This window comes from Ictidomys tridecemlineatus, chromosome 5, assembly GCF_052094955.1.
Source record: "Ictidomys tridecemlineatus isolate mIctTri1 chromosome 5, mIctTri1.hap1, whole genome shotgun sequence".
Taxonomy (NCBI): domain Eukaryota; kingdom Metazoa; phylum Chordata; class Mammalia; order Rodentia; family Sciuridae; genus Ictidomys; species Ictidomys tridecemlineatus.
Genome location: NC_135481.1, coordinates 30,012,496 through 30,025,502, shown reverse-complemented (window position 1 = coordinate 30,025,502; position 13,007 = coordinate 30,012,496). Strand labels below are relative to the sequence as shown.

The following is a 13,007-nucleotide window of genomic DNA, read 5'->3' as shown; positions in this document are numbered from 1 at the left end:
ACATAATTCTATACTTGTTTTTAAATATAGTTGGTTCTTTCTTTATTTCCTTGTTCAAAAGATTTGGTAACTTCCTCACCAAAGTAATCATACTTTTTACACTTAAATGATTATAGTAGTTCTATACCTTAGTCCATAAACATGATCCTGAAGAAACAAATATCCTCAGGTCTAAATGGGTTTTACAAACTCCTTGCAGGGAGAAGGTTTCTCCTTCTTTCCTAGGGAGTAGCTGGGGAGGAATGCTGCCTACACAAAGGAATATGATAAACTTTGATACCATTTTCATCTGCATCTCAATGGTCCTCATAAAAATACCAAGTCTGAAGCCTAAAAAAGCAAACACTGTATAGCTGAGGTCACCCACCCCCTACTGAGTTGAAATGGTTAATCACATAAAAGTAGAACTCCCAACCTGAGCCTCTATATTTTCCCTCAGCATTTCAATTTCAAGATCACAGTTTCCCTGACTGAATCAAATTTCCTTACAGGAGAAAAGGAACCAAATATAATTCAACTGGAAAATAAAAATTTCTATATCATTAGTAGAGTTTCACTATGGGTATCAATGAAAGTTGACTGTATTTAGTATCAAAAGATAATTATTCTCAGACTGAAATATATGCATCTAAAACATTCTGGAATAAATGTCTATTAATATCACCAATTCACAAGCATTTACTTGGTCAGTTATTGCATCAAGTTCAATAATGCAGCCAGGTCGAGCAGTAGATTGTTGGCTCACAATATTAAACACTTCTCCAATAAGTTTCTGTAAACAAAAACATACAAATGTTACTAATCAATAAATTTATGAATCTACTGTCAATATGATACAGTATCTTGAGCACTAAATATTCACTGATTGACATGGCAACAAATACATTCAAGGAAATATTTCAACTCTCTATATTCAATTTCACTTTTAAAATTACATCAAAAAGTTAGAAAAATTGACAGTTTACATAAATATTACATAACTTCAAAGCATAGTTCTAACATGTCTTCTTTGTGTTTGCAAGCTCAAAACAGATGTGACTAAGGATCTAACCCAAAGCCTAAGTGTGTGGTGTGCAGATATGCGACACCACTTAAAAGTACAACCCTGCCAGGTCAAAGGTAGGGGTCATAATTGAGAAGAACTAGGACTCTGTATCTTAGGATGAGGATGTCTGAATTAATACATAAAACCCAACTTTGGATCCACAAAATTCCCAAACTTTTTGCTGAAACAAAGTAGTCTTCCCTCTACCACGGTCCAAGAAGCTTTCTCTTGAGTAAAAAGTTTTCCATAACTTCACCTGAGAGATTCACCTCAAAAAAAGATACCCATTCTCCTCAGCACGCATCTCCACTATCTTTCACTGCCTCTTGGCTATGAATTTAGATCCCAACTTAACCGAAAGACAGCTCTAAGATAAAACAATATCCATGCAGGAGTTGTAGGATCTTTACATTTTTATCAGTAGGATTCCAGGGAACATATATGGGAATATAAGTGGTTGGATAGGTTTGAATTTGTTAATATGAATACATTCACCCAAGATTGAGAATTTAAAGTACTAGGTTAAACACTTAAAATGGTGTTGACAGTGTGTTTGGTTTATTCATTGAAATATTAACTGTAGCCTACAATTTTTGAAGCTAAACTATCAGAATTTCTTTAGCACACAACAAAGCTTTGCTATTCAAAATGTGGTCAATGAGCCAACAGCAACAAGAAATGTTTTATAAATGCTCTCTCAGGTTTCAAAGTAATATATCCACATTTTAACAGGATCTCCAAATTCTTGTGCACACAAAATAAGGATTGTGATACATCAGTGATTCTCAATCTTGGCTGATCCACACTGACTTATTTGCAGAGTTTTATCCATAGTTGATTCTTAGGCCCCAATCACAGAGACTGATTTGTTAATCTAGGGTGTAATCTAATCATCATAAGTTTCCAGGTATTTCCAGTACGTAGCCAAGACTTGAGATTCCCTCAGAGAAACAGATACATGTTCCAGCTAAGGATTTATATTCCCTGCTCACAACTCTCTGCTAGTACTATATAACCAGTGGACTTACCAAAAACCTTATTCAATCTACAGAATCCCACTCAACCTCACTCTTTACTAACAAATTCGTTTTACACTGGAAGATAATACTGGAATCAGTGTGATGAAGGTAAAGTATTTACCTCGGGCACAAAATTTTAGAAAGAAACAAAAAACTTATGACAAATAATATTTTAATGCAATTTTTAAATCAAAATTAATACAAAAATCCATAATGAATAAAATATTAAAAAATTTAAATATAGGTTCTAATAGTGTCTTCAGCTTGAGGCAAAAACTGTACAGACATGTTTCTATGGGATTTTTAATAATTAATTTTTTCCACATTAAAGCAGTTGAAAAATATTGAAAAGTAGGTATATTAAAATTGAAAACATTAAAGTTTTAATTTATTTATACCCAAAACAAGATTAATTATAACAATTTTTCTGGGTTTAATGGACACAAACTCCATTAATAATACTTTTAGCAACTTGGGAGACTGAAGGAGGAGGATCATGAGTTCATAGCCAGCCTCAGCAACTTAGGGAGACCCTAAGTAATTCAGTAAGACTTTATAAATAAACAAACAAACAAATGGGCTGGGGATGTGGCTCAGTGATTAAGTGCCCCTGGATTCACTCCCCAGTCCAAAAAAAAAAAAAAACTTTCAGAAACTACTTCTTTGTTTTCAATAAAAATAACTCCCTTATTTGATAATATCTCTTGACCAAGTGGTAGCCTCAGCTAATCTTTAATTAATTGCTTAACTGCTCACTGAAACTTATTTTGTAGGATAACGAACTATAAAACTATAAAAAAAAAAGTCTCAAGTCCATTCTAAACTTTGGATATTACACTAAGAAAAATTTGTGCATCACTTTTCAAAGATCCAAACAAAAAGTTAATTTTACATTACAAAATATCAACACTGCATGCCACTTAAAACTATTTCAGATGAACTTCTATAGAATTTAAACTTTCAATATTTAAGAACCAAGTCAGTGGCTGCTTTATGTAAACCAGATATATCCACATAACAAAACTTTTATCTATTTAAAAATTCAAATCTATAGATACCTCAGTTAATTTTTTTATATCTCCAACTTAAGCATAAAATTAGTATGATGTGATAATTAGAATAATGTGCCCTTCCTCCAAGGATGTCTACTCCTCATGTCTGCTGGGACCTATAAATATACTACCTTATTTTATTTATTTTTTTTTTTAAAGAGAGAGAGAATTTTAATGTTTATTTTTCAGTTTTTGGTGGACACAGCATCTTTGTTTGTATGTGGTGCTGAGGCTCGAACCCGGGCCGCACGCATGCCAGGCAAGCGTGCTACTGCTTGAGCCACATCCCCAGCCCCGTCTACCTTATTTTATAAAAGAGACTTGTATAGATGTGAGTAAATTCTGAATCTTAAAATGGGGAGATTATCCTGAACTATTCGACTGGGACTAATGTAACCACAAGGATGTATATGAGGGAGGCAAAAGGATTAGATTCAGAAAAAGAGATAGGACAACAGATGCAATAACCAGAGGAATCTTGAAAATGCTATGCTGCTAGCTTTAAAGACGGAGAAGGGGCCAACAGCAAAGAAATACTAATGGCTTCTAGAAGTTAATAAAGGCAAGAAAATATTTTCTTCCCTGGAACTTCTACAGAGAATGCAACCCTGTCAACACTTTGATTTTAGAACTTCTGACCTCCAAAACTATAAGAGAATACATCTGATAATACATTTGTTACAGCAACAATAGGAAAATTAATACAGATGCCTATAATCTTCTATAATGATTACTTTTTTATCTGATATGCACTTTTTCCAATATTACATCTAGTAATTTGTGCAGTTCCACTGTCTTTTTTTTTTTTTTTCATTTTCAGGCTCAGGAACTATATATTCATACCTCCTACCTGATATTCATATCGAACATAATTTCTGAATTACTTTTTCTCATTTTTTGTAACTTAGAACTCTCAACAGAAAATGAGAAAATGAGATAAGTCAAGAAATAGATTTTTTGTTTTGGGGGGATTTCTTTTCCTTTTTTTAGTTTTTTAATATTTTGATAATATTACTGAAGAATCTACTTCTATTACAACCAAAAAAATAAAATTATAATAAATATTATTTTGATATAAATAAGATATTTCAAATTAATGTTGAAAGTTTTAATACACTTACTTTTCAATTCTCATTATTTTCAATATGTGAGTGTTCCAGGAAAAATTAACATTGAAAAAACACAGAAACATATATTTATAGAAGTACACATTTTTTCTTTTAGTTTCAGGCTCCAATACAACTTATCATGGCCTTGCTGGATCATGTCTTTATATAAATTTTTGGTACATTATTCAACAAGTTTCTTTTTTCATATTAATTTTGATTATTTAAAATATTGTTTATCACAATTGTTAACATTTTTGGTATCCCATTAAATTCTGCACCCAAGGTGAGTGCCTCATTCACCCTAATCCCAGTTTAGCTGGAAGAAGAGGGCAATGTGTCTCCTGCCACAAAATGTATCAGGCTTATCGTGTGGCTCTTCATCTGGCAGCAATTTGATGTTAACAGAACAGTAGAATGTCTCCCAAAGTCAGAGTACCACCAGGGGATAATTTCCCTTGTGGCAGGGGTAGTGTGCTGCCTTCTGCAGCATATATCTTCAATTAATTACCAAAAAAGATGCCATCATTTCCTCCACAGGCAAAATACCCATATCTGCAAACTAAAGGCTGGAGTTACCACCTAATAACTCACGTGTAGAATTTTTAATTCCTATCCCCATAACCTGGGCTCAATGTATTTGCAGCATGCTATTCCTCAAGGAAGAAATATTCCATGAGAAAACACAAAATACTGTTATATTGGAAATTGAAATTGGCCCTTGACTACTTTGAACTCAGATTATTTGACCAAGATGCTGAGAAGAGTGACTGGTCAGGGTGACCAATCCTGCTATGTAACTACAACATGAAGTGAAGACTATGTTTGCCATCCATGAATTTTCTGGCACTACCATAATCTATGACAAGCTGACAGAAAACAGTAGCAACCCCAAAGAGCATTTGGATCCTTTGGCAATTTCATCAGGTTTAAAAAGAAAGGGAAAAAAAGAAAAAAGTCGGGCATGGTGGTGCATGCCTGTAATCCCAGCAACTAGGGAGGCTGAGGCAAGATCACAAGTTCATGGACAGCCTCAGCAACTTAGCAAAACCTTGTCTCTAAATTTAATTTAAAAAAATTTTTAAGGTGGAGTGGAAACGCATTCAATGATAAGAGTACTCCTGGGTTCAATCCCTAGTACCACACACAGGTACAACACACAAAAAAGGTAGGGTAGGGTGGATCTAATAACCAAGGTGCTAGCAGAGAAGTTTGAGGGAATGTGAAATTTGGTGGTAGAGGAAGCTACGATTACAGAACTTAGGCTTTGTGTCCATCTAGGGAAGCACTGGCTGTATAAGTGTCCCTTCCTGTTGTATTTTTTTACCACTTTCCTAACAGTGACAGTTCCGAAGGTTAACAACTACAATTCAGGCTCCAAGTGAGATTATGACTAAACTGGCATCATTATACAATGATATAATGCCTAATGAGAATTTGTATTTCCCCTAGTTTGGAGAGAAAGTTTCTTCATTTAAATAAAAAACAGAGGGGGGATAGCAGAGAATAGGATAGACAGCAGAATACATCAGTCACTAGAACGGCAATATGTAAATCAATGGAAGGGTAACTGATGTGATACAGCAATCTGTATACGGGGTAAAATTGGGAGTTCATAACCCACTTGAATCAAACTGTGAAATATGATATATTAAGAACTATGTAATGTTTTGAACGACCAACAATAAAAAAAAGAAAAAAATAAAAAATAAATAAATAAAAAACAGAAATAGATGCTAAAGGAATAGATTTTGTTAGCTATGCTTTATCTGCATCCAATCCTTGATCTATTCTCCAAATTCTTGGTCTTGCTTTGGGTTCCAGGAGGTTGACCTTTGAACCATATCACCCAGCTCCTATGCCCTCTTCTGCTTCAGGTAAAATTCAATCAATGGGAGTCACTGGCCAGAGATTAGAGGGGAAAAGAAAAAAAGAAAAAAGGGTAGGAGTATATATTCTCTCTGCTCCCCACAGTTCCAGTAGTGCTCATTTTCCATAGCTCTGGCACTCACTAGGTCTTGGTACTTTCCTATTTCCCTCTTATCCCTTTAGGCATAAGTACATATATTATTTATCTTATTGCTGCTGCAACAAATCACCACAAATTTAGTGGTTTAAAAAAATTAACATATTATCTTACAATTCTGGTAGTCAGAGTCTGAAGCCGTTTTTGGTAAACTAGCATCATGGTATCAGCAGGGCTGCATGCCTTCTGGAGACTCTAGGGAACAGTCTATTTCCTTGCCTTTTCAAGTTTCTAAAGGCTATCCACATTCCTTGGCTCATTGCTCCCTTCCTCCATCTTCAAAGACAGCAATGCCAGTCCTGATATCATTCTTCTTCTGTTAATCTCTCTCTGTCCATAGTCAGGCAAGTTTCTTTACTTATAAGGACTCACGTGATTAGATGGGCCCATCCAAATTATAGAGGATAATCTCCATTATTTTAAGATCTTTAACTTTTTCATATCTGCAAAGCATCTTCTGTCATTTGAAGTAACATATTCACAGGTCCTGGGCATGCATATGTGAACATCTTTGAGAACCCTTTACTCTACCTACCACTGGACAATTCATCCTGTTACTAGATCCTGAGTGCTTTACTAGCCCTTCTGGGTCAATCATATACACATCTTGTAAGGAGTTCTTGCACTTAACTCTCCTCAGTTACATCTTAATGAATGTGTCATCTATTTCTCACTCAGACCCAGAGAGATCCAGAGACTAAGTCAAGGTAGTACTGTCTGTCTCTCACTAGGAAAGTGCAACCTTTAACAATGTGTTCTTCACGAAACACAGAGGTCTTCACGCTCTCTCTCTCCTAGTACTACAGTTTTGCTGTTGCATTTAAATGCTATATTTCCACAAAGAACAAAATCAAGCAGTTCAAAAAAGAAATATAGGGGGTTGGGAGTATAGCTCAGTGGTAGAGCTGTTGCCTAGCATGTATGAAGTGCTGAGGTGCTGGGTTTGATCATCAGCCACAATAAAAATAAGTTAACAAAATAAAGGTATTGTGTCCATCTACAACTAAAAAAAAATTTTTAAAGAAAGTAAAAGAAATATAGGTCTGAATATGTAGCTTAGTGGTATAGAACTTGCTAAGCATATGGAAGCCCGGGGTACAATCCCCTGTACCACATACATACATACCTACATACATAAAAATATCCTAAAGAATGTATGAAAGACCAGTCAATTTCTTCAGTAATCAAAAGCATACAAATCAAAACACCTAGATATCTTTTCCAAATAGTGAAGATTTTCAGAGAAAAAAGAAAAAGGATGGGGAAAAGACATGCTAACAGAGTCTGCTAATGAAATACAAATCAGACTGCTAGCTTCCCATTGCCTTCAACAGATAATAAAACTCTTCAATATGATGTTCTTTAATTTATTCACTTACTCAACAATAGTTATTAAGTGCTTCCCGGGTATCAGACATTGAGGATACAGCACCACCCTTATCTTAATATTCAAATGAAAAAAGACAAATAAATTGTTCATCAGATGGTACTACAGGAAAAAACAAAGTAGAAAAGTAAACAGGGAGCAGTGGGATGAAATGGTCAAAGAAGGCCTCATTTGACTAATGACCACAAAATAAAAACACAAGCCATGTGGATACCTGGGGGTAAAACCCAGAGAGAAGAGTAAAGTATGAAGATAAAGTTGGGAGGTTGTTAGGCACATTCCAGGACCATCCAGGAAGTTAGGAGGGAGGAAGCCAAAATAACCAAGAGGACATGTATTAAAAATACAGAATCAAGAAATAAGTAGAGGGTTGGGATTGTGGCTCAACGGTACATCACCTGCCCAGCACGTTTGAGGCACTGGGTTTGATCCTCAGCACCATATAAAAATAAAATAAAGATATTGTGTCCAATTTTCTAAATAATTTAGAAATTGTCTCATAATAATTTTTAATCTTTAAGTGCAAAATAGTTTTCAAAACAATGAAATAATTCATATTCTTAATATCCTATAAATATATAATAGCAACTACAAGGAAATAGACTTGCTTATTTCTAATTTTTGTATGGTGTTTTTTTTTTGTTTGTTTCTTTCAGAATGAATTATGCAACTCTGGATAATTTAGATCTTTTAACTTGTTTTCTGAAAATGCTATTTGAAGGAAATGAAATTTCCCTTGTCACGAGTTTTTCTAGATAAGGACCTTAATATTATTATATGTAACATTTATATCTGACTCAGAGTAGGTAAATAAACATTTGTTAAATTTAAAAAACAAGAAAAAAAATATATTGTGTCCATCAGGAGGAGGAGGAGGAGGAGGAGAGAAATAAGAAGGCCAATGCGGGAGGGAAGGTAAAAGCATAAGGGCCTCATGGGTCACTGTACAGACTTTGGCTTAGAAGAATAATATTATCTGAATTATATTTTTAAAGCATCATTCTAACTCCTATAATGTGAATAGACTGAAATAAAGAAGAGCAGAATCATAAAGAGAGAAATACAATTTTTTCACAATCTAGCCTCTCTACCTGCTTATCAAGTTTCAGCTATTTCCAACAGCCATTTATATTCTAAGCCATTTCTGAATAAACTACAATACAGTTGTATGCTGCTTAATGATAGGGAAACTTTCTGAGAAATGCATTGTTGTATGAACCTCACAGCATGTGCTTGTACAAACCTAGATGGTGTAGTTCAATCACTGTACAGGGCATCTTGATGAATCAAGAGATGTATGAGGTTGCTACTGCATAACACAGCATATTGTTTTACAGTAAACTTGGTATATTTTTCATAAGTAAGAGTACAGTCTAAAGTAACCACAAAACACATACTACAGTAAATACATAAATCAATGAAATATGAAGACAAAGTTAGGAGGTTGTTGGGCACAGTCATATGTTATCATTATCAAGTATCAAGTATCATGTACTGTAAATAACTGATGTTACACTTTTATATAACTAGCAGTACAGTAGCTTTGTTCACATCAGCATTCCCATAGATGCATGAGTAATGTGTTGCTATATGAGGTTACTATAGCTATGAATGACATCACTCAGCAACAAGAATTTTCCAGCTCCAGTATCATCTTTTGGGATCACTGTGATATATGCAGTCCAACATTGACCAAACACTATTATGCATTCTTATAACTCTGTGCATTTTTAATTGCTATTATCGCTATACCCTATTCTTTTCCTCCTTCACTTTCAATCCACACTAATTTAATAAATTTCATCTCAGATATCATCTCCACCAGAAAGTGTTTCCTAACCACCACAATCTAGACTATATAATCTTGATTAAGTTGTTACTACTGTGTATGAAAAGCTCTCTTATCTGACATAGATGGGACAAAGAAAGGATAAATTACAAATTACTCAGCGAGGCCATTTAACCCAGAGAATCATTTTTTAAAAAACAATGAATGTAGAGCTTAAACATTGTTTTATGTAAAATATAAACATACATAAACAACCAAAATTTTGGTGTAGAGTCAAGGCCTTTGAGTATGGTTTGCCAATAGACCTTTCTTTTGTATAACATTATGACATCCCTGTAAGGCCCTGACTACATTTTTCAATTCTTTAAATTGAAATAAAAACACAAAGATACCTACACAAAGCAATTGAGTGTTATTTAAAAAAAAAAATCCCCTGAATTTATAGTTGTCTTCTCCATGTCCAATTTAAAAAATTATTTTTAGCAAAATAGCTTCCAAATCACTTGTTCTTTTAATAAAAACACATTTTTCACATTCACAATTCATCAATTTATAAAATATTTAACTAAATTACATTGTTATAATCACACTTATAAAAATGTAAACAACTTGACAAATAGTTTGGAAATTAACAAAACTGGCTCTCAAGATGTGGTCAACAATCCAGATAACAGCTGAGGGAGGTGGCCTGGGCTCAAATCCTGGCTCTACCATTGCTATCTGACTAAATGGCACAAGTAGTTACGTTTCCCTATACTTCAGTGTCTTCTGCTCTAAAGTGTAATGATAATATTATATTCTTCATAGGGTTATTAGGAATATTAAATGAGTTAATATATGAAAAGCATTTAGAAATGTGATTGGCACAAAATAATAACTAGATAAAGCTTGTTAATGTTATTATTAAGACTACAACTCAACTTTTAGAATCCATAAGGCCTAGTATACTACTGTGGTGCATCAGTCTTATGTTCTGCAGAAGGAAGGACAGCATCCAAGGAGCTCGCTAAGCGGAGTTCATTTAATTGCATTTCAAATTCTATAGTGGCCTTTTTGTCCTCCTAACATAGCATTGATTACACACTGCATGTATTTATATACTCAACAAATATATACCTTAAGGGTAAAAACTATGTCTACTCATTTTAACACTCTCAGCACTTGGTACAATACATACTTATTCTGGAATGTACCACAGCTTATGCAGCATGGTTCTCAATAAAAAATCAAAGATTAAACAAATAAATGAATGAAAACAAATTACATGTTATATGGTGATACTCCAAACACATTTTTAGTAGTAGCAGCACCTACAACACCATTCTTCTCTCCTCCTTTATTCAATTACAGACAACTTCATTAAGCATTTCCTAAAAAATTTTCAAATGAATGGATATTGCTCCCCTGACATCACTGGGCAAAGATATGCAAACATTTGTGCTTTTTTTTTCTTTTATGTCTGGTCAAACATTTGTTTTAGGCAACAAAATCTTTGATATTTTAGAAGGAAATTTTTGAAATATCTGAATAACCCTGCTCTCATAAGTTTGTAAATATAAATTTTTGATGACTAACAGTCACATTTATATACATTAATTATCATTAATGCCTGTACAGGTCTAATGACTTCTAGTACTATCTTTGTAATAACAAATCCCAAATGTATACTAGTAGTTAATGTGGAATACTAGAAATTATTTCTAATTGCCTACAAAACAGTCATCTAAACCATACTTAGGAATCTAATATTATAGTCAACTCATATTCAGTGTATCCCAATTTTAAGTTTTCATAAATACCTCACCAACATTACCACACTTGTGGAGCCACTATTGCAAACTAGAAATCTCAGAATCATCTCTTTGTCTCTATATTCAAGCAACTAGTAAGTACTGCTCTTCTCCCCTTTCCACTATCTACCAAATTCCACTGTAGCTCAGGTTTTCCAACATCTAGTTGATCTCAAAACAATTCCTGGCTATCTCCATGCTTCTAGTACATACCAAGTTTACTCCATCCCACAAAGTAACCATTTAATTCTCTGCCCAAACGCTTTCAGTATCCCCTCAATCCACCTCTCCCCTAAATCCACCTCTCTATCTACAGGACAAAATTCAAATATTTTCAATATCTATTATTGAAAAAAAAGCTGGCCTTTACTTGGCATCTACTAAAACTCTAAGTTGAGCAATAGAAAAGCATATGACAACTTCTTGCTACACTGGCTCATAATTATTAGAGGAAGTAACCAGAACAGCTGCTCTTACAAAAAAAAAAAAAAGTGAGCAGAAATAAGGAAATTGACAAAAGTAATCATACCATCTTAAGAGTTTAATATAAAAAAATAAGGGCAAAGATCTGTACTTTATTTTTAAAAGGCAATAACTCTAGAATTCCTTAGAGTACAGTGCTCTGAAAGTCAAAATGGCTCAAGAGCATCTGGAGGCTCAGTAGACTTTAAAGTTTCCTAACTAAGCAACAACAAATATAACCGATAAGGAAAAAACAAGTCAGCTAATGTTTTGAGCTCAATGGTGTTACCTAAAAGTCATGTCCATCCAGAACCTCAGAATGTAACCTTATTTGCAAATAGGGTCTTTACGGATATAACTTAAGGTCATACTATATTATAGTTGTTGCTAAATCTATTGACTGGTATCTTAAGAAGAAAAGACACACAGAGACACTCAGAAGGAAGAAGACACAGAGACACCCAGAAAAGCAGACTTAAGTGATAGAATGACAATCCAAGAAACCTCAAGGATTATGAGGAACACCCAGAAACTAGGAATAGCCAAGGAAGGATTTTCTCCTAGAGACTCAGAGAAAGCATGGCTTTGACAACACCTTGATTTCAAACTAGATCAATGTTTATAACAGCTGGATTCACAACAGCTAAACTATGGAACCAATCTAGGTGCCCTTCAACTGATGAATGGATAAAGAAAATGTGGTATATATACACAATGGGATATTACTCAGCTATAAAGAAGAATGACTTTATGATATCTGCAAATAAATGGATGGATCTGGAGACTATCATGTTAAGTAATATAAGCCAATCCCAAAACCAAAGGCCGGATGTTCTCTCTGATATGCAGATGCTAATACACAACGAGGGGTTGGGGATAGAAGCTTGGTGGATTAGACAAAGAGGAATGAAGGGAAGAGAGGGGGAATGGGAATAGGAAAGACAGTGGAATGAATCTGACAACTTGCCTACAATGAATCTCAACATTATATATGACCACAAGACTTGAGAGCCTAATTAAAATAAGATAAAACTCCATGTTTGTATAAATATGCCAAAATATACTCTAGTGCCATATATATCTAAAAAGCACAAATAAAATTTTCAAAAAACTCGACATATATGCACCAAGAAACAGAGTTGCAAATATGTTAGGCAAAAACTTTTAGAACTAGAAGGAAAAAACAGACAAATTCACAATTAAAGTTGGATAATTCAACATCCTTCTCCAATATTTGATAGAAAAATTAGATAGCAAAAATATATCAGAACTCAACAATAACATCAGTCAGAATAGAATCCGCAATTTACAGAACACTCTATCCAACAACA

At 34.1% G+C, this 13,007-nt stretch overlaps 1 protein-coding gene across 9 annotated transcripts in view; it reads right to left on the bottom strand.

Moving 5' to 3' along the window:
* The window catches only part of Dmxl2 (Dmx like 2), a 152,677-nt gene that overhangs the window by 72,487 nt on the left and 67,183 nt on the right, over positions 1-13,007 (bottom strand). For all 9 annotated transcript variants that reach the window (XM_078049610.1, XM_005316570.4, XM_005316568.5 and 6 more), the window contains exon 14: positions 683-772. In XM_078049610.1, the coding sequence (XP_077905736.1) occupies positions 683-772 (90 nt within the window). The remainder of the gene's footprint in view (positions 1-682; positions 773-13,007) is intronic.